Source organism: Neltuma alba, unplaced genomic scaffold (genome assembly GCF_004799145.2).
Source record: "Neltuma alba isolate B1F8T4 unplaced genomic scaffold, ASM479914v2 tig00004558_pilon, whole genome shotgun sequence".
In the NCBI taxonomy this organism is placed as follows: Eukaryota; Viridiplantae; Streptophyta; class Magnoliopsida; order Fabales; family Fabaceae; genus Neltuma; species Neltuma alba.
Genome location: NW_021633765.1, coordinates 522,336 through 545,546, shown reverse-complemented (window position 1 = coordinate 545,546; position 23,211 = coordinate 522,336). Strand labels below are relative to the sequence as shown.

The 23,211-nt window shown below is 33.4% G+C and overlaps 2 protein-coding genes across 2 annotated transcripts in view; both read left to right on the top strand.

Moving 5' to 3' along the window:
* The first annotated feature begins 5,401 nt into the window (after positions 1-5,401).
* On the top strand, positions 5,402-20,754 carry LOC114745206 (uncharacterized). Its single transcript, XM_028933356.1, has 12 exons — positions 5,402-5,417; positions 7,674-7,742; positions 8,831-11,641; positions 12,386-12,583; positions 12,715-13,422; positions 13,781-14,620; positions 14,749-15,150; positions 16,807-17,544; positions 17,889-18,719; positions 19,416-20,150; positions 20,334-20,691; positions 20,720-20,754. Exons 3-12 carry the CDS (start codon positions 8,849-8,851, stop codon positions 20,752-20,754), a joined length of 7,638 nt encoding a protein of 2,545 aa, XP_028789189.1. The 5' UTR covers positions 5,402-5,417; positions 7,674-7,742; positions 8,831-8,848.
* LOC114745211 (uncharacterized) overlaps positions 20,732-23,211 on the top strand; it is a 92,395-nt gene continuing 89,915 nt past the window's right edge. Inside the window, exons 1-5 of the mRNA XM_028933360.1 lie at positions 20,732-21,158; positions 21,375-21,555; positions 21,745-21,834; positions 21,944-22,036; positions 22,973-23,068. Of these exons, the coding sequence (XP_028789193.1) occupies positions 20,787-21,158; positions 21,375-21,555; positions 21,745-21,834; positions 21,944-22,036; positions 22,973-23,068 (832 nt within the window). The 5' untranslated portion in view covers positions 20,732-20,786. The remainder of the gene's footprint in view (positions 21,159-21,374; positions 21,556-21,744; positions 21,835-21,943; positions 22,037-22,972; positions 23,069-23,211) is intronic.

Below are 23,211 nucleotides of genomic sequence, written 5' to 3'. Positions count from 1 at the left end.
TACATGGCAAGTAAAGAACTACAACTATAGGAATATCTAGTAGTCATAGCAGAAACAAGAAGGGAAGAAGAAGGAAACCCAGAAAATTTAAGATACAAGCTTTGAATCTCTTCTAGCTTCAAGCCCAAAAGTTCCAAGCCTCCAAAACTCCAAACCCTAGCAGAGCCAGCCTCCAAAATTGCTCCAAAAGTCGAACTCCCCTCAAAAACCCCTTTCTCTCACTCTATAAGCCCTAATTTTTTAAGTTAGGAGGTAAAACGCACAGCTGTGAGGGGCCAGGCACCGCGGCGGATTGCTTCAGGCGCCGTGGCGCCTATTAGAGAATGGATTGTCACTCAGGCGCCGCGGCGCACGTGATAATAGGCTGCGGCGGATTTCACCGAACGGGTTGCTTCCTAATGTAGCTCGGGCGCCGCGGCGGATGCAGCAGGGCGCTGCGGCGGATTTCACAGAGGCTCAGTCTTCCCTCTCTGTGTGATCCGCCGCGGCGGATTCTTCCATAGGCCGCGGCGGATGCTTCTTTTCAGCTCCTTCTCCATTCTTTACTTTCCTCAGGCTTTGTTTCCTGCAAAATTGACTTATAAACCCAATAAAAGAATGTTAAATCAGCTTAATTCAGTAGGAATTTTGAGAGGTTATCATACATATAGGACTTGGAGAAATAGGAGGGAGGTGAGATAGATTTGACTGGTAAATTTAATAAGTTAACTATTATTCTATTATGATGAGTTAGTTAAAAGTGACTTATATTTTAAACTGAAAGGAATATTACTTCTGATCTTTAATATAAGAGCTAATTGACTAATTTGAGAAGACTAAGAAAGTTTGTTAAATTAATTATATGTAATAAATAGGTGTTATTTTTCCTAGAATACCCTTGCTAATCATGTGTATTAGCTAGAACTACTATTTGATGAAACCTTGAACATGTGCAATTACTACAAAGATTATTTTGAAAAAAATAGTTAAATACAAGACACAAAGTGAATTGAGATCTTATATTTAGGACCAAATTAAAAGTTAAACTAGCTCTTATATTAAGGACTTGAGGTAATATTTATTTACATTTTTAGTAACCTTAATATTACCTGCAGCGGTAGTATTTAATGAGTCAATTACTTATAATATTTAATTTTATGGAAGAATGAAATAAAAGATGGCAAAAAACGGAAGAGTGAAACTAAAAATATTAAACACTCTATGTAATTTAATTTAATTCTAAATATAAAACCACAATCCACTTGTTTTTAATATTGATTTTTTTTCAAGTACTCCCTATAATGATTCCATATATTAAGGAGTGCTCATAAAAAAATAGTTTCAATGTACATGATTAATAAGGACATTTTAGAAAGATAACTTGTTTATTATGTAAACTAAATTAACTTTTCTTTTTTGTATAAATTTTAACTCTTATATTGAAGATATAAGGTAGTATATTGCAATGGAAGGTAGTATATTGCAATGGAAGTTACCGATTTACCGCTTAAGTATTGTTTGAAAAGTCAAAGTCATGGCCATCCTCCGTATGCGTCCATACTCAATTGATAATAATTTTAAGGGTTAATACAAATTTTGATCCTTCAAGTTTGATCTCATTTTGATTTTGGTTCCCTCAAGTTTCAAACCATAAGTTTAAGTCCCTCAAGTTTCTTTTCATTTAAAACATTGGTACCTATAATCTAATAAAAATTTAGATCATTTTATCCCTTGAAGGACCAAAACCAAAATGAGGGCAAACTTGAGAGACCAAAGATTATATTAACCCTAATTTTAATCAGTTTTTGAGAGTTTGCATTTGCATACTTTTGTTATTTCAACTAATTAACTTGATTTATTTTTAAAATTTGAAAATAGAAAATAATATTGAATTCATCCTGATTAAGAACCATCCTTTAGTTTTTAATTATTGTTTACCCAATTTAGATGTTGTGACTAAATACGTATAAGAGGGAATCTTCCAAGGAAAAATTGGGGATAATCCCCATTTTAAAAGTTAATTATAGAATGAGACCTGAACTTTTGAGATCTTTTTGGAGAATTAAAAAAGAAAGATAAATTATCACAATACCCTTAATGAAATGTAATTATGATCAAGCATATGCAAGTCGGGATCAAGAATATGCAATTAGGGCCTAAATGCAATTAGGCATATATAATATGCAATTAGGATCATATACAACTGGAGATCAATGATATGTAATTATGATCAGTGATATGCAATTAAATTATATATGTAACTAGGCATCCTCGATATACAATTAGGATCAAGTTTATGCAGCTTAGAATCAAGGATATGCAATTAGGTCTTATATGCAACTAGACATATGTAATATGCAATTAGAATTAAGCATATACAACTAGAGATCAAGAATATACAATCAGGATCAGTGATATGCAATTAGGCATCTTCAATATGTAATTAGGATCAAGTATATGGAACTCAAGATTAAGGATATGTAATTAGGATAAGTGATATGTAATTAGGTTTTATATGCAACTAAGCATATGTAATATGTAATTAGGATCAAGCGCATATACAACTGGAGATCAAGGATATACAATTAGCATCAGTGATATGCAATTAGATCTTATATGCAATTAGGCATCCTCAATATGTAATTAGGACTAGGCACATGGAACTTGGGATTTAAGGATATGTTGTTAAGATCAGTGATATGTAATTAGGTTTTATATACAACTAGACATTATCAATATGCAATTAAAATTAAGCTTATGCAACCCAAGATCACGGATATGCAATTAAGATTAGTGATATACAATTAGGTCTTATATGCGATATGCAATGAGGATCAATCATATGTAATTAGGGATCAATAATATGCAATTAGGTCCTATATGTAATTAGACACATGCAATATGTAATTAGAATCAAACATATACAACTTGGGATTAATAATATGCAACTCAGGTTATTTAGACTTTTTACCTCTCAAACTTATTGCCATCTAAGGTTATGCCCCATTCAACAATTAACTTTTTAAATGGGGATTTATTCCCAATTTTCCCATCTTAGTAATGTATTTTATTAAAAAAAAATATTTAGATTAAGTTTTTATATCTATTATGCTAAATTCTCAAATCACATTGTCATATGATCATGTATAATTAGAAACTTGATATAATGAATATTCAAAATTTCATTTAAGTATTGCCCTTTATACATACATACATACATACATATATAAAATACAATCCTAACAGAAAAGTCAAGAAACGATTTTAATTCTAAACTTGACTTGTGAATTTAACTATATTGCAAATTTAATAAGACGCAAGCAAAAAGTTTTGAATTTAAAAAAAAATATTGCAAATATTAACTTTTTTCCCCTTCAAGTAGTCCTTATAGTAGGTGCACATGTTAAAGGTTTTACTAAGGTATTTGGATAGAACCAAACTATGATTTGGAAGAATAGATTTGGAAGAATGAATTTGGAGAATAAATTTTAAAAAAAGTGATTTTGATAAAGTGAGAATGTTTAGATGGTTGTTATTAGCATCTCTTTTTTTTTTCATGTGCAAATTAGAAAAAATAACATAAGTTAATATGATAATTAGATAAAAATATATTTTACTTTATATTTTTGTTTGAAATAATAAATTTGTAAATACTAAATGATATATGACAAAAATTAATTAATATTACCTCCGGTCCTTAATATGAGACCGAATTGGATATTCATATTGATTTTGAATATAAGACACCAATTTATCTTGTCTCACACATTTATCCATTTTTTTAAAAGTAATCCTCATGCTAATTTGCACATGTTAAATATTCTATCAAATAGTAGTCTCAATGCACATCATTAACAAATATTTGAGAGAATGCAACACCTATTTATTATAAATAAATAATTTAACTAATTTTCTTAATGTTGACAAATTAGTTGTTTAGCTCTTATATTAAGGATTGAAAGTAGTAATTGATACGTGTATATATTTTTATATCCCAAACTATGTATTTATACCTTCAAAAGCAAAAAAAAAAAAAAAATTTACTTCATGAAAAGCCATGATTTTATATCCAAAACCATGGTTTTCAAATCAAAAGTGATTTTACAAAAAATTAAGGTGTTTTGGTTACTCTTATTCAAACCATGGTTTCAAATTTAAAATTGATTTTGAGAAAAAATGTGGTGTTTAGATAATTTTCTCTAAAAATCATGGTTTGAAGAAATATCCAAACACCTCCAAAATGATAGTTTTAGCTAATACACATAATTAACGAGGGTATTTTAGGAAAGACAACACATATTTATTATATATAACTAAACTAATTTCTTTAATATATTCAAATTAGTTAACTACCTCTTATATTAAAAAGCTGAAATGGTAAGACGCAAGCAAAAAAATAATTTGAATTCAAAACAGACAGTCATAAGTATCAAATAAAAGTTTCACTAGGTCCCTAGGATCAATATTACAAAATGGCAGTGAAATTAATAAAAACATTTTGTATTGATCAATAGAATTATTTTTCATACACCAATTGAATTAAATTGAGCAAGTTATGAATAATAAAGTTGACTCTAACTTTGGAAAAATTCTTGGTCTATTACTAACTTGTTATAATAATACAAAGAGTTAATTAACCAGATAAAAATGTTGGTCTTTGTCCTATGTGGGTAGGTAAGCTCTGCTCTTCTCTTTATACGTTCTTCCCTTACAGATCTTGAACTTTGGCATTGGTTGCATCTTCCTCTTCTTCTTCTTCTTGGCGATCTCATTTTCAGTGTTTCTAATTCCTTTCAAACCCTTCATCATCAGCTCTCTGTATTCTTTCTTTCTTCGGCACTTTCCTCCAGTTGCAGTCGAAATCAATTCAAATCATACTTCTCATTTTCTAAACGTTTCCAGTTTTTATGTTTACTATATTTGCTTCCTTGTTCTCAATTTTCTGATCAAGTTTATTTTGGTGATTTCCATATATCAGCTACACCTCCAAAAACAAAAAATAAATGTTACTCTTCTTTTGCATTAAGTTTGTTGCGTTCTTGTCAATCATATGCTCATAAAAATATTTTAAAATCAGGGAAAAAAAAGAAAAAAAATTGTTCCAATTTCTTTTACTGCCTGTCTTGTTCAATATAAACTCACTCAGAAAAAAAAGGTTGGTTTTTTCATAAAAAAATCTATAGCTGTCACTCTCTTGTTTTGCATTGATTAGGTTGGTTGCTTCCTTGTCAATCTAGCAAAAAACAAAGTCTTTTCTTTTGAAGGGTTTTTTACTGCTTGCATAAGTCTTTAGATCTGAACTAAATTCAAAAAAGAAAAGGAAAAAAAAACTGGTTTGAAGATTTATTTTCTTGCCACTATTCTTCCGCGTATACTTCTGCCTTTGTTTTTATCAACGGTATGTAAAAATCTAAGAAGAAGAAGAAGTGTGCAATTTAGAACAAGTATTGGTGCTTTCTTCATCCGTCCTTCATCAGAGACGCAAGAATAAAGTGGTACTTGTAATAAAGTGGTACAGGTAAAATCTCTCTCTTAGCTTACAGATTTTGGAATTGGACTGGCATGAACAATAATTTGTTTCTTGTTTCTCATTTTTTTCTCTCCGGTTTTCAACTACAGAACTTTAGTTGCTGTCTCTCTCACATCTCAATCACAAGAAGGTCAACTTCTCATTCAGATTGGTCAAGGTAACTTTAGGATTTAGTTCTCTTATAGTATTGTCTACATACTGATCAGATCTGACAGTTTTAAATAATTTAGATTTATTATTCTTAATAACGAATCATCATTTCTTTTAAGCTTTACCAATATTAAGAGATTATTGTTGGAAAAAAAAATATTAAGAGAGTTTTTTCATTTCATGCATGTTTTTTAAAAATAAAATAATATAATATGAATTTTATATTATTTAATTCAAATCATGTCTCATTTCCTTCTTGGTAAAAAAGCCACGTCCCAATTTTGTCAAACGATAGAGAATCTTATCTGCCCCCTTCCAATTTGTTATCTTTGCCTTTTCTTTTTAAACTGAGTAAAGTTATCGCTCTCTCCTCCTCTTCTTCCCTCTTTATGTGCGTGCGCGTCTCTCTCTCTATATTATATATATATATATATATATATATATTTATAGGCTTTGGTTGGTTTAGTAGGTGTAAAACTATTGAGATAGTAGAGGCAAATTCTCCAAAATTATGATGCCCACTTGGAAATTTATCCTTCCTCAACACCCCTCAATTTCACGTTCAGATTCACCACTGTGTGTTAAAATAAAATATCATACAGCTGTACCTTATTTGGCTCTATTAGCTTTTTTGGTGGCTTCTTTGTCGCTATAGCACAAAACATGCATAAAATGAAGCACGCTGCTCATATTAGGATTTGCATTGAGTGCTCGTAAGTTTTGATGAGCACCCAATACTTATTAGATCTGAACGGTTCAGATTTAATTTTAATTTTTTAAAGTAATTATTTTAATAGGTATAGAATAAAAATAAAAATAATCTCTTAATTATTATTTTTTTAAAATATAATTTTTTATTTTTAAATAATTATTTAAAAATATTAAATTTAAACCGTCTAAATTAGACCTGAACGGCCAGATTATTTATCAGGTGATGAGCGCGGGATGAGCACAGAATGTGAACGCCGTCACTTGTGAGAACTGCACGGGCGAGCCGTACTCTTTTTCTTCAACCGCGTGGGCCCTTCATGTACGGTCATTCTTGCAGGTTTCAGATTTGCTACTTTCAACTTTACAGCTCATCTCATTTTTGGTTATAGTGTCTGCAATCTGGGGAGGCGGGAGGCGTGTTCGGCTCGGAAACAGATGGGAGCGTGTAAAATAGTAAAGTTGTGTGGACAGGTTGTGAACGGAATGGTAAAGTTGACGACGACTCTGAAAAGTCCTTGGGTGAATTCATAAAGACGATGGTTAAAGCTATCGTCTTTCTTTATCTTCTTCTTCTTGGTCTTCGCATTCCTCAGCCTACAACTCTCTCTTCTTCAAGTCGCACACCATTTCAATCCTCACTCTGTGTGTTTGTTCACTTCCTTCTTGTCGGTACTCCCATCAAGCTTACTTCACTGTTTCTTCTTCTTCTTCGTGTTCTTGGTGTTTCTGATTCCTCTCAAACTCTTCATCACCACTCCGTGTTCTTCCACTTTCTTTGGCAGTTTCCTTCAACTTGCTGACCAGATCAATTCAAATCAAGCTTCTCATTTCCTAAAATGTTTCCAGTTTTTATGTTTACTATGTTTGTTTCCTTGTTCTTAATTTTCTGATCGACTTTGTTCTGGTTATTTCCAGACATAAGTTAACTTTCAAAAAATGTTACTCTTCTCTTGCATTAAGTTTGTTGCGTTTTGGTAAAAAAAAAAAAAAAAAACAGTTTGTTGCGTTCTTGTCAAACAAAATGGCGGTGTTTTCGTTTTAAATCTCTTTAGCTGTCACTCTTCTTTTGCGTTGATCAAGTAGGTTACTTTCTTGTCAATCTTGCCAAGTTAAAAAGGAAAAAAAAAAAAAAACTCTTTTTTAACTAGATTTTGAATCCCTAGATGTGAACTAAATTTTAAGAAAAGAAAAAAAAAATGGTTTGAGGACTTCTTTTCTCTCTACTATTCTTCTGCATACACTGCTGCTTTTGTTGTGGGCGGAAAAAAGTCTAAGAAGAAGAAGTGTATAGTTTACAACAAATTTTGGTGGCATCTTCATCTGTGCTTTACTAGGGACGCAAGAAAGTGGTGCTGATCATAAAGTAATACAGGTACAATCTTTTTCTTTGATGGTTACATTTAGATATTTTGGACCTGAATTGTTATGAACAATAATATTTTTCTTTTTTTACTTCTTTTCTCTTTTTGGGTTATGCAGAACTCCACTTATTTTCTATTTTCCTTCTACAAGCTAGTTTTTAAACCTCCTAACCCCACAAAAAAAGGGGTTTGTGTTTAATTTTTCGTGTACATATCTCTCTTGTTCATTTTCTTCTGCATCAACTGGTGGCTTTCAATCATAAAAATATTTAAAAATTAGGGGAAAAAGTTTTTTAAAAAAATTCTTTTGCCGTCAATCTTGCCAAAAAAAAAAGTCTATTTTTTTTTCTTGAAAGGTGTTTGTACCGCCTGCACAAGTCTTTAGATCTGAACTAATTTTTTTTCAAAAAAAGATGGTTTAAATATTCCTCCTCTCGCTACTATTCTTCTGCATATACCGTTACTTTTGTTGAGAACAATCATATATGAAAATCTAAGTGTGCACTTTAGAAGTTTTGGATATATAACCAGGTTTTTTTTTTTTTTTAACAAGCGATTTTCGTTATTCTCACTAATTTTATTTTCAATTTGTTCACGATAAGTAGGCACGAGGTTGATTTTTTATGGCAAAAAAAAGTTGATTTTTTTGGGGCAAAAATTCATTAATGCGCTAATTGATCTGATTTTTTTTTAAGGATTATCTCATAATTTTTATCTGTTACATTGAAGGGAAGTTTTTTATGCTGACAATTTGTACTAACTTATTCTGCTTCTTCTCTTCAACTGTTTAAAATTCTTCTCCAACAATGAAAGATATTTTAATTTAAAAGTTCATTCAAACAAAAAAAAAAAAAAATCTTAATCTTAATTATGTATAATATAAAAAACATAGTATTAGAAAAGATAATTTTAGAATGCATTTTCGGTTTGGTGAGACAATACACGTATATTATTAGTAATTATAATTTTAAAATTTTAAAAAGTTATGATATCTTACACATTGTATGAATGTAAATGGACATTAGTATTGGTGCCAACTTTTCTCTTATCAGCTGCTCTTCATATTATCAGTTGATCTTATATTTGAGTTGTTATGCAGCTAAATCGGGAAACAAGAATGGATATTGTCACGACCATTGCTGGAAAATTTTTAGAACCGATAGTAGAATACACCGTGGCACCCATTGGAAGGCAATTGGGTTATTTGATTTTCTACAAAGGCAATTTCAAGAATCTGAAGGATCAAGTTGACGAGCTGAAGAGAGAGAAGGAAACTATAAGTAATGAAGTGGAGGCAGAAAGAAGAAATGGACGCCAAATTTATGATGCTGCACAAAACTGGCTGAACAGAGTGGATGAAATCATAGAAGTGGCAGAGAAACTTGGTGATGATCCTCGTCATAGGAAAGCTGGTTGCTGCATGGGACCTTTCCCTGATTTGAAGTCACGGCACCAACTCAGTAGAAAAGCAAAGAAAATGGCTATAACTGTTGCTGAAGTAAAGCAACAGAAAGGTGGCATTTATCCACTTGCATTCTTGCCTGCTCTAGAGGGAGTAGGCTTCACTTCTGCTACAAGCAGTGAAAAGCTTGGGTCAAGAAAGAAAATGAAGGAGGAAATTATATTGGCCCTAAGAGACCCAAACTTAAGGCGGATTGGGGTCTATGGGCTTGGCGGAGTTGGGAAAACCACTCTAGTTGAAGAAATTGCTAAACAGGTTAAAGATGACAAGTTGTTTGATCAAGTTGTTATGGCTAACATATCCCCAGCTCCAGATCTTGAAAGAATTCAACGTGAAATAGCAGATTTTTTGGGTCTTCGCTTTGAGGAGATGAGCATACCTGGAAGAGCATTACGCCTCGAGCAGAGAATTGAAAATGAGAAACGTATCCTGGTCATATTAGATGATATTTGGGATGTACTTGAATTTAAAAAGCTTGGAATTCCTTCGAATGATCATAAGGGTTGCAAGTTATTATTGACTTCTAGGGATCTAAAGATATTACAACAATTGGAGACTCAGAAAGATTTTAAGATAGATGTTTTAAATGAAGAAGAAGCTTGGAACTTGTTTAAAGAAATGGTGGGCGATGTTGTTAAAGATGGTCATTTGCATGACAAGGCAATCAACATAGCCCGAAAATGTGGGGGCTTGATTGTTCTTCTTGTGACAGTGGCAAGAGCACTAAAAAATAAACATAATACTGATCATTGGGAAGATGCCTTAAACCAGTTAAAGATTGGTGATAAGGAAGGAATGAAAGAGAAAATTTATTCAAGTTTGGAGTTCAGTTACCATCATCTGGAGGGTGATGATGTGAAGGCACTTTTCCTGCTTTGTGGATCAGTAGGTCCACTAATTTCTGTTAAATACTTGTTGAAATATGCTATAGGTTTAGGCATATTCAAGCAAACTTATTCTCCAAAACTTGCAAGGTCTAAACTTCATAGCTTAATTGGTTCCTTAAAGGCATCTTGTCTATTGCTCGAAGACAAGTCAAATGACAGAGCTAAAATGCATGACATTGTACATGAAGTAGCAGTCTCAATTGCTTCAAGAGATCATCATGTTTTCAAAATTGGAAGGGGTGATGAATTAAAGAAATGGCCATCAGAGGAATTCCTTCAAAGATGCACTCAAATCATCTTGAATTGGTGTGACATTTCTAAGCTTCCTGAAAGGTTAGAATGTCCTAATATTAAACTTTTTTTTTTGTCTAATAAGAATGAATCTTTAAGTGTCCCAGAATCTTTCTTTGAGGGAATGAAAAGCCTTAAAGTGTTAGATTTGACTTGCATGCACTTACCTTCATTGCCCCAATCTTTTCATTATCTTAGTGACCTTCGAACACTTTGTTTGGATCATTGTGCTTTAGGAGATATGACCAACATTGGAGCTTTAACGAATTTGGAAATTCTTAGCCTCAATGGGTCATCTATGATAGCGTTGCCTAGTGAACTAATGCAGTTGACTCATCTTAAAATGTTGGATTTGACTGATTCTGGAATTGAAATCTTTCCTTCTAACATTATATCAAGATTGACCAAATTGGAGGAGTTGTATTTGGGCAATACCTCCATCAAGTGGGACCAAGAAGACTCAACTGAGGAAAACAAAAATGCTTCCCTTTCTGAACTTAGGCATTTGAAACACTTAACAGCTCTAGAAATTCAGAGCAAAGGGGCTTGGGTTCTACCAAGGGAGCTAATGTTTGGCGAACCCGATAGATACAAAATAATGATAGGAGATATCTGGGAATGGTCTAATAATTATGGGGCATCCAAAATATTGAAGGTCAAGCTTGATACTGTCATTCATTTGGAGCATGGGATAGAAGAACTTATTAAAGGAGTAGAGGATTTGTCCTTGGATGAAGTGAATGGAATCTCCGATGTGCTTTACAATTTGAATGGAGAAGGATTTCCTTTGTTAAAGCACCTTCACATCCAAAATAATGGGGAAATTCAACACATCATCAACTCAATGAACAGAAAACTGATTAGTCATGTTTTCTTTCCAAAATTGGAAACATTAGTACTCCAAAATCTCAATAAATTGGAGAAGATATGTCATGGCTCTTTTACGAATAACTCATTTGCACAACTTAGATCCATCAAAGTCAAATGTTGTGAGCAGTTGAAGTATATTTTCTCAGTGTTGATGGTCAAAGCTCTTTGCCAACTTGTTGAGATTGAAGTTTCAGAATGCAGTTCTATGAGAAAGATTGTATTTGGAGAAAACTCTTTCCCAAACTCTGATGACAATATTGAGTTCTGTTCTTTGAGATCCTTGATCCTACGATATTTGCCAGGGATCGAGGATTTCTATTCTGGTTTGCTGACGTCTTCAACAACTAAGCAGAGTTTGTCACTCCAAACTAACGTTCCATCATCTTTTTTCAGTGGGAAGGTAATTGTTTTATTCTTATATTGTATTTTTTCCACTGTGAGTAGATACATTTTTAAAATAATAAGATAAGATTATAAATAATAATGAAAATGTAATTAGGAAAATGATTTTTAAGTTTGACCATATATGTGCATGATGTTGTTCGATTACGGGATCGATTAGTTCTAAGTAAAACATTATCCACTGTATGATCGAAATTTTCAACATTTTCACTTTTCTTGCCAACAACATTTTCACTGTTCTCATTATTATTTCGGTGTTTTTTCATACTTGTACCATGGTCAAATTACCAAGAAATGATATGAAATTGAAAACTGTTGGCAATTAAAAAGAAATGAAATTCAAAACCACTTTGATCATGGTTGTAAGTGTTAAATGAAAATGAATATATGGCGCATTATAATATGAAACGATTGATAACTTTTGCAGCTGCTAAGTTATAATTTAATCATTTAATTTTCATAGAATGACTCATGAGATATAATATATAAATTTTCAAGCAACAAACATTTTTAAGCACTAGCTTATTATACGAGCATGACATCAGATTTTGGGCCAAATAAGATTAATAACATCATCGTTATTTAGTTAATTTGATTAATTCTCGATATTCTCGTCATGATCATACAATTCATTCATTTATTCATTTGCCACAATAAGAATAAAATATTTTTTCTACAGGTGAAGTTTTCTAATTTGGAGACTCTAAAGTTGAGTTCAATCCATGTAGAAAATATTTGGCAGGATGATAGCCTTTCTGTAGCCAATTGTTTTCACATGTTGGCTAAGCTGAGTGTGGAAGAGTGTAGTGCCTTGAAGTATTTAATCTCTTCTTCTATGGTTGGATGTTTTCCAAATCTTAAGGACCTTCAAATAAGAGAGTGTGAGATGATGGAGGAGATAATTGGTACAGAGGGGAGAAATAGTGCTGCAATTGAAGAGGTTATAACTTATACGATTTCAGCATTTTATATCATATTTAATTAAGTGCCAAGTCATTAAACGTCAAATATCTGCTCTTGTGTAGCTGCCATCGTTTATTATATGGACTTACAAGTTGCGCATGATCACAGGTTGGGTTTCCAAAGTTGGAGACTGTCATAATAAGCAACATGAAAAGGTTAAGGAAAGTATGGTACTCCCAATTTGAAGGGTTGAAGACTATGGAGGTGAATAATTGTGAGAAACTTGAGCATATTTTCCCATCTGATATGCACACAACATTTGGCAGAATGGAGACATTGAAGATCACTGATTGTGGTTCAGTGAAAGAGATATTCAAATTACCGAACAATGAAATCACTGGTGAAGAGGCCACACAATTGAAGAACCTGCATCTGCTTCGCTTGCCCGAGTTGAAACAAATATGGAATAAGGACCCCCAAGGAAATTTCCGCTTTCACAATCTCCAAGATGTCCATGTTGAAGGATGTGAAAACTTAGACTATCTCTTCCCATTTTCAATAGCCCTGGATCTTCATCAACTCGAAAAACTCACAATGCATTCTTGTGGAATGAGTGAAATTGTAGCAAAGAAAGAGGAAACAGCCATATTTCACTTTGATCAATTACACATCTTGCAGATTTGGAACATGCCTCGACTTGATAGATTTTATAGTGGAAGTCACAGTTTAACGTGCCCATCATTGAAAATGTTATGGGTCTTCAAATGTCCAAAATTGAGGTTATTAGGGAGACAGAGAACAAGAAACCATAGCAAGAGTGGTGATGACCGAAATCCGCATCCCTCTATGCAAGATCCTCTCTTCTTGGTTGAAGAGGTATGGTCATCAGATGTTTATTCATCTCAGAAATATGTATCTAACTTGTTATAAAGTAGTAGCTTTTCCTTTCAACTAGCTCGTATGTCAACTTTCTAATATATTTCTTATGGAAAATATATCTCGTATGGTTTGAAGGTAAGCAAAAACTATATTAATATGTTTCAGAAGATAATTAAATGAAAAAAGGAAAAATGCACGGACTTTTTACGTGAAGCTTTTTGCTTTTCAGTGACATACCCAAATGTGCCTCTTTGGTCATGGGTAAATATTTCTTATTGTATTCTTTTGGTGAGTAAACGTCTCGTATTGTTATTATATGTAGGAGAAAATAATGAAGCTGTATGTTATGTTTCAGGTGATTCCGAAGCTGGAAAATTGGACATTAAATAACACAGAAGCCATAATGATGTTGGAAGACCCACAATGGAAGGACCGTTATTTGAGTAAAATGAAGACTCTTCGAATGTCTTATTTTGACAACAAAACAGCAGCAACTTTTCTGGACTCAATTGCGCAAAAGGCACCAAACTTGAAAACTCTAGTTGTCCAACATGGTTCCTTGAAAGAGATATTCCAACACAAAAGAGTTGCATATGAGGAAGGCAAGAATGAAATCAAGACCCAGCTTGAAGTTTTAACGCTGCATAATCTACAACTGGAACACATATGTAGAGAAAGATGCAAGATCGACCCAATTCTTGAGGTTCTTGGAGTTTTGAATGTGACAGAATGTGCCAATTTGAAAACTTTGGTTCCTTCCTCCGTCACTTTTTCCCACCTGACATATTTGAAGATTCAAAAGTGTAATGGATTGATAAGCTTAATTTACTCATCAACTGCAGCAAGTTTGGTCAATCTTCAAGAAATAAAATTAAAAGAATGCAATTCACTTGAAGAAATAATGACGCAGGAGATGAATGAGACAAGAGATGAAATCGTATTTAGAAATTTGAGAACTATAGCATTGGAAAGCTTGCCAAGGCTCAATAGTTTCTCATCTAGCAGTCAATGCTTCTTCAGGTTCCCATTGTTGAAGAAAGTTGTTGTGAGGCAATGTCCAAGGATGAAAACCTTCTGTGAAAGAGCAACAAGCACGCCAATGCTCAGAAAGGTAATAACCAAAGAGGGGAAAGACGAAGAATGGTGCTGGGAAAGCGACTTGAACAGAACAATAAAAATGGTCCATGGGAATAAGGTATGTTTTTTCCCCTTTAAAAATTGGTGTCTAACAGAGTATTGATAATAACAAGTATAGGTCTGTTGTTTAACAGCTCTTCGTTGCCATTCTGTTGTAACTAACATCGGAAATTTCTTTGCGTGCAGATTGCATTCCGTGATATGGAGCATCTTGATTTATCCTTGTATCCTGAGCTAAAAGACTCTTGGAGCAGTCCCATTGAGAATAAAATATTCTGTAATTTGAAATCTTTGGCAGTCGAACATTGTGACTTTTTATCAGATGTTCTTATTCCTTCAAATATGCTGCGAGCCTTGGGGAACTTGGAAGAAATTCGCGTAAAAGACTGTGATTCACTAGAAGTTGTGGTTGAATTTGATGTAGCAAAAGAAGGGGCAATATCAGAGAAAGGGGCGAGTCATCTGCGAAAAATCGCCCTATCTAATCTGCCTAAACTCCAATACATATGGAAACCAAGTCTCGGAGGGAAAAGGGAAGAGGAAGAAGTTCAAGTCCAATGTCAACAGCCTCTGTCTTTTCTTGCTAAGGTATGCTTTAGTTTCTTTCATAAAGTAAGATAAAGATGCTATTGTCTTACTCTTCTTTTGTTTCTTATGTTATCAAAAGGTGCAAGATATTCTGTTTGTTCTTGAAAACATATCTCAACTATAAATTCTTGAAAGTTTAGCTTTTTTGTTTAGTTTCGATGATTATAGCCAAAGCGTGTAATTATAGCTAATGTAAAAACAAGACTGGATTGTTATTCACCAACAGTAAAGCAATCTCTGTATGAGAAAAAATGTGGCCAAGTAGCAAACTACATAATGCATCTAAACAAGTTTTTAAACTAAAAAAAAAAAAAGAAGATAAGGCTAAATTCCAGCATCAGCAACAAGCATCTTCGATTGCACAGGTGTGCGACTTGCTTCTAAGTTCTCTCTCTCACACACTCGTATAGAGTTGTGGAAATGTACTTGAAATAATTTTGTACACATAAACGTAGAAAGAATCCAAGGAACAATTTTATTTATTTGGTCACATTTCTCTCTGCCAATTAAATTATGTTTAAGAAGTCAATAAGCTCCGGAGAATAATCTTGTAGAGTTCTTTGCATTCATAGCCTAGTTTAGAAGCCATGATGCCCATTGCGTAGCCTTGCTCTTCTTACACTTGTGCTTCACAGCATGATTTATGAACTCTACGCATAGCCTTGTGTTTTTTGTTTTATGCAGCATTGAAGTGCTGAGAAATAAATATTTATAAAATGATTTTAATACATATGAGATATTTGGTGGGCAAAAGTAAAAACACTATTCAAACGTTCTATGAGACATATAAATTATATATTTCTTTTAATTAAATACCTTATATAATAAATTTTAAGATTTTGAAATTTTAAACAACCACTAAACGAAGGTTCATAAATCATATTGTCATGTTTGCTATCGGTGAGAAGACATAAGGCAAAATGAAGATAAGCTGGTTCTGTATTTTGGTTTTTCTAATGTAAGAGTTTTTGAATAGCTTAAATATTATTAGTGTTTAGAATATTTAAAAAAAGTTCAAAAAATATTTAAAAAATTAGAGCAGTAAATCCAACAAAACGAAGTGAAATTAAAATTAACTAATTGAGACAAAAAAAATGTAATTGCGTGTGTTATTACTATCAATCAATCAAATAATTTCTATCATAAAAACATGACAACTGTACATGCGGGTTTCCCAGATAAAAACTATGAGTTTCTTTATTTATGCTACCTGTCAAGTTCATATCATTGGTTTCCCATGTACCTGTCATGGTTTTGTTGAACATTTTGATAAGGATATAAGTAATTACATACAATGAAGTGTCATGAACAATCAAACTTTATTTCTTTTTACTGTGGCAAATCATCCAGTATTGTGCCATATGCCACAGGAATATTGAGTCCCATATAATCCTTTTTCTCGCTAAATGGGCTTGTCGACTGCACAAAACCCCTTAACACGGAGGCATGAACGCCGGAAGTAATCACTGACCAAATCTGTATGCCGTCAATTTTTGAAAACTTGTCCAAGTACGTGGCGTGGCCTTGACCTGTTCCAAACAGAGCTTACTTGTTATTTTCCCAGAAGCAGAGTTTACTCAAATTATGCATTTGTTTTTATCAACTTATCCCAAGTATAGTTTATAACTAACAGTACAACTATTGAGGTGATCGCAGGTACTTCTACCCAAACTGGAAACAATAATAATAGAAGACTTGCAAAACTTGGAAACAATATGGCACCCTGTCCTAACTCCGAATTCCATGGGTAGCTTTGAGACATTGAAAGTGAAAAAGTGTCAGAAAATGCAGCATATATTTCCAACATACATGAACGGAGTATTTGCAACTCTACAGACGTTGATGGTCGAAGCCTGCAAATCAGTGCAGGAAATTTTCCAGTTGGGGGCCAACGAAATGTACAGTGGAGATGATACAACACGGCTCAAGAATATAACCTTGCTTCGATTGCCAAAGCTGAAACAAATTTGGAGCACAGATCGTCAGTCAAGTCTTCACTTTGAGAGTCTGCAAGTTGTACGTGTTGAAAACTGTGGAGATTTAGAGTTCCTTTTTCCATTCTCCATAGCTAAGCACCTGCATCAACTTGAAGCAGTTACAATAAAGAGTGCTCAAAAGATGAAGGAAATTGTTTCCAAGAGAGAAGAACCCTTAGATAATCTTGTCAAATTTGAGTTTAATCAGCTAACCTCAATGGTACTTTGGAATTTACATGATTTGCAGGAATTTTGTGCTGGAAATCATAGTTTATCTTGTTCATCATTAAAAGAATTAGATGTCTTTAATTGTAAAAAATTGAAGCTGTTCAAGACACAAGGTACAAGTAGCCAAGGAAGTCTTTCTCATGGTAATCTCTGTGTCTCAACGCAACAACCTCTTTTCACACTCGAAGAGGTATGGCTCATTCTCAACAAGTAAAATCTTCATGTTCATCCAAAGTTAACAGTCATGTTTAATTATGTATATAATCTGTCACTAGCATGTTACAAAATTCTTTAGTATAAACACTGTCAAATTTGCCTGTGTTATTAGATTTCTCGAGGCTATGAATAAGCTTGGCTAGTGAAAAACTTACAACCATTGTGCATATATAGAGTATATCACTAAACATTCATCAAACTAATTTACTGGTTCGACATTGCTCTGGACAAGAAATGAATGCTAGCTTTTTAATCTATGATATTCTAACTTCCAGTACATAATGAAGCTCTATTTTATGCTCCAATCATATGGTATAGGTGATGAGCAACCTGGAGCAGTTGGCCCTATCCAGTGAGCATTTGACCATTATATTACAGGGCCACTTTTCTGGGGAAAACTTCAGGAAACTCAAATTTCTTGCATTGCTAGAGATTGGAGATGATCAAATGACTTTCCCATACTGGTTTCTTCAAAACATGAGCAGCCTTGAGCGTCTCATTGTGGGAGGGAGTTCTTTCAAGGAGATATTTTCAGAAGAAGCACTTATCAATCCAGGAGGAAAAAGTGAGAACACAACACGAATAAAAAATTTGAGACTGACACACTTGAATGAACTCCAGAATATATGTAAACAAGGATGCCAAATAGACCCTCTAGTTGAAGTTCTTGAGCACTTGGTTGTAGATCATTGTTCCAAATTAAACCACTTGGTGCCTTCTTCCATAACCTTTTATCACTTGACATATTTAGAGGTACAAAATTGCAATGGATTGATTTATTTAATTACCTCTTCGACAGCAAGAAGTCTAGTCAAGTTAGCAACATTGAAGATAAGGGAGTGTATATCAGTTGAGGAAATTGTGGCAGAAAAAGGAGGGGATAACATAAATGAGATCGCCTTCAACAGCCTAGAAGTTTTGGAGCTCGAAAGTTTGTCAAAACTCCGGATATTTTGCTCTAGTAACTGCTTCTTGAAGCTTCCATTGTTGGAGAAACTTGTAATAAGGCAGTGTCCAAGAATGACTAGCTTTTCCGCAAGAGAGACAAGTGCACCAATGCTTCAAAAGATACTGACAGATAAACAAGATGGAATGTGGTGTTGGGAAGGTGATCTTACTAAAACAGTCAACAAGATGTTCCAAGATATGGTATGTTCTGTTTCTTTCCAGCAGAAATTAATCACAACATGAAGAGCGTCAAAATATCATTTCTATGTAATGTCCTTCCATCGCAGTTTCTTTTCACATATTATGTTTTGATTGAACCATTCTCTCTATATGGACTCCATTCAATTTTTTTCTCATGATAAAAAACCTCATTGCAAAACATTTAGAAAAGCCGATTGTTATATTGTTTAGTTTGCATTGCTTCCCTTTTATTTTTCACTTAACATATACAAACAACTTTTGCAGGTTGCATTTTATAGTTTCGAGCACCCGAAACTATCTCAATATTTGAAGTAAATTATTCTATTATAGTTTTTTTAATTTTACATTTTCCCTCAATCTAGTTATTTCACACCTAAATAAATCATTATTACTGTTATAGCTCAAACTTCTGCCAGTTGATATTTGTTTTAAAATTTAAAATTTTTATATTACCTAAACAAATCATTTTAAATATGAGATTTTAATGTAAAATCCAAATCCATCTATCTAAATGCATTCTAAAAGTTATTTAATTGTGTTAAAACATAAAAACAGCAAAGAAAATAATTTCGTTCAATTAATTTTTGTCAATAGTCAATAAGTTCATTGTTCATGGGACATGCATCAATCTTTCCAAGACATTGTTTAACCTGTTTTAATTCCCTTTTATTATTGCTTTGATAATAATTTTCACAGGTGGCATTCAGGAGTTTCAATCATTTGGAACTCTCTCAATATCCAGAACTGAAAGAACTATGGTATGGCCAAGTTGAGCCGAAAATATTCTGCAATTTGAAGCATCTGGTGGTCCGTAAATGTTCATTCTTATCCAACATGATTTTCTCATCAAATTTATTGCAATTGTTGAACACTTTGGAGGAATTGGAAGTATCAGAGTGTGATTCATTAGAAGCAATATTTGATGTAAAAGCATTAGAAGACAAAGCAATGGAATCAAGGGAAGTGAGCCAGTTGAAAAAATTAATACTCTCAAGTCTTCCAAATTTGAAACACGTGTGGAACAGAGAAGCAGAAGAAATAATTAGCTTTGAAAATTTACAGATTGTGAAAGTTGATAAATGCAACAACTTAAAATATGTGTTTTCACCATCACTGTGCCAAAATTTGAGGCAACTTGAAGAGCTTCTCATTGACTCCTGTGGTGTTGAGGAAATCGTTTCAACTGAAGAAGGATTGGAAGAACTCAAGTTTGATTTTTCTCGATTAACAATCTTACAGCTACATGATTTGACACAGCTCACTAATTTTTATCCAAAAAAATACACTCTAGAGTGTCCATCATTGAAGTGGTTAAATATTCGTGGATGTGAAAAATTGCAAATATTTGCATTTGACCATTCCAATTCCCAGCAGCTTAGAGAGGGTGGCATTGATTTGCACATTAAACAAGCTTTGTTTTATATTGAAAAGGTATGCATTCTTTTTATGTTTATTTTATTTATCTATCTTTAATTTCATTCTTTCTACACAAAAAGATGCATGGTTAAGGAAAACTATAATTACACATGTATCTTGTAAAACTATATATATAAAAAAATGTTTATGTTAACTAGTTGATTATATGGTGAAACAAATTATATATTGTCTTTTCAGGTGTCCCAAAATTTGGAGGAGTTGCCATTAAATGAAAAGGACATTATGAGGATATTAAATGGCAACTATGAGAAAAATCTATTTCAAGGCATAAAAAGGCTTCATCTGCAATACTTTCAAGAAACTCCAATAAAGCTTATAAATGATTTGATCCAAAAATTCCCTACTATAACCACACTTCAAGCACGTTGTAGTTCTTTTGAAACACTCTTTCCTTCAAAAGAAATTGGTTGTTTCAGTATTGATAGTCCCATTCAAATTAAAACATTGTGGCTATTTCAATTGGATCAGCTTGAGCATATATGGAATGATGATGACTCAGCATCTCATCCCCTAGTTCAAAACCTTGAAGATCTACGTGTAGAGGAATGTTCAAAGATAACAAGATTTACAACACCTTCTGCATTTTTCAAAAAATTAACTTCCTTGAAAGTGAAGGATTGCAATGGGCTTATGTACTTCATGACAACTTGCACTGCTAAAAGTCTCGTCCACCTCACAAGCTTAGAGGTTAGCAATTGTGGGATGTTAGAGGAAGTTGTGATGACGGATGATGAAGGAGGATCAGAAGAAGAGGTCAAATTTGAAAGCTTGAAGTATTTGGAACTAACTTGTTTAACAGGCCTCAACAGCTTTTGCTCTGGAAATCACGCCTTCATATTCCCATCTTTGGTGACACTTAAAGTGATAGGATGCCACAAAATGCAAAATTTTTCATCTGGATTCATAGTTGCCCCATTTGTGAAATCCGTGGAAGTGGAAGATGGAAAGGAACGTTGGAAAGGGGACCTTAACTCCACCATTAAACAGTTATTCATAGACAAGGTATGTGTGTCAAAAAAGTGAATTCCAAAAATTTTTATGCACTTCTTAGCTGCTGCTGCTGCTGCTTCTTCTTCTTGTCCCCGCCCCCCCCCCCCAAAATTTCTATCTGCCCCCAAGAGCGCTAAACTCTACTTGTCTGCCTTTGACCTCAATTGGAAAAACTATATAACAATACTAAGTGTCATAATATGATGTTTCCTTGCCTGACTCAATTAGGCAATTGGAGAAGGAATTGAAGATGACCCCAAAGAATCTTCAAGCAGTCAGATACAGGAAAAGAGTGTAGGCAAAAGCAGAGCATTAAGCATTGAGGAGCATGGAGCAGAGTCAAGGGCTGATGATGAGATTGTTGATTTAGGGAAGCAAGAAATCCACAGACTTCCTATTCCACATACAGATACAGGTATACTAATTATGATTGTTTTCTATTTTTCGTTTATTCATAAATAATCGTTCTACCACTCAAATATTGGCCTTAATTTTCTTTCTTTATAGATTCTAGTGGCTTTCTATATTACTTTTCCCAAGTTAACCTTATTTTATTATTACTACAACCTCATATCACATTTTATATTTATTTATTTAGGTATTGACACTCAAAAGATCTGTGAAATCGCTGAGACGCTCTTGGATCAAGCTTGTCAAAACACACTAAGTCTTACAAAAGTTGATGCAGGTGCTGATCCAGTTATGCAATACTATTTTTTATTTACTTGGAAAGAAGTGATTTATTAGCATTTTACAAATATATATTGTCCTTTAAAAAAAAAAACTTGTTTGTTTAGTTGTTGAGATTCGGGAGATGCATGAAACTTGTGGAGGAGATGTTGCTCAGGATGCTGATAACACATTGAGCATTACCATGGTTCAAGATGCAGGTACTGTTCATGTTTTCTTAGTTTGAGTATTCTATAAATATTTTAAAACTATATTCTACATTAGGAGCTCAAGAACAGCAAAATTTTCAGCCCCTACTTGAAAACCTTCTGGCTTTATAATCAACAGTGTAATCATCCTCCAAACAGTCTTAACATAACTTTTAACCATCAAATTTTGTTGCTGATCCCGCAGAGGCAACAATAGTAACCTCTAGTTAAATTTCCAACTTCCAAGACTCAATTCTTCACTCTCCATCCACGCATAACTATATATGAATATTATCTTAGGCATCCTAGCCCTTGCCTTTCCATATAAACCATGGGACCATATCTAACAGTCCGGAAATTTTCCAGCTTTGGAATATTATCTTAGCCTCTAAAATAACATTTTTAATCATAATTTTAAGCATCCTTAATCATACTTTTAGTGCTTTGAGTTACTTGTTTAACATTTAGGAAACCTCAAAACAGCAAATTATAATTAGTTTCAAGATTCAACAATTCGGTTCAGCAAGCATCACCCTCATGCACCCACACAGACATTCACACACTTGTTTCTCATCTTTAATAAGTTGGCTTCTTCCTCAATAGAAGTAGATTTCAATAGGCCCCATCATTCTTAAAACCAGTGTTGTGTGTGGGTACCGTCTCTCCTCTTCCCCCTCCTTCCCCGATGTCGTCTGCTTCTTCTCTCTCCCTCTGCTCTGTTCCACAAATATGAGTGAAGTGAGGACTGTGCGTGTGGCTGACAACTTAAATCTTAAGTTTTTGGACCAATGTTGCTTTTTAATTTGTTAAAACACAACATTCTTTTTTTTTTTTTTTCAAATAAAATGTGTTTAGTTTAATTGGTCTTTATTATTATATTCTTTTGATCATCTAATAATCTAATTTTCTTTTACGTTAACCAAACTCTGCTAAAAAAATTACATTCAGATGGTGTTAGGAATCAAGAGATGTACAAGATCTTAGACAACGCCTTAGTTCCAGTTGCTCAAAATGTAGTAAGCTCTTCCGTGGTTTACAATGCAGGTACTAATTTTGTTCTACAGTCTTTGAGTATATGCTTTGTGGGGGGGGGGGGGAGAGCAAGTAATTTTAAAAAAAAATCTTTTTTAGAATGACAAATTTTTTCTCCTAAAATGTGAATCATACTTCTTTTCTTTTTTTTTTTT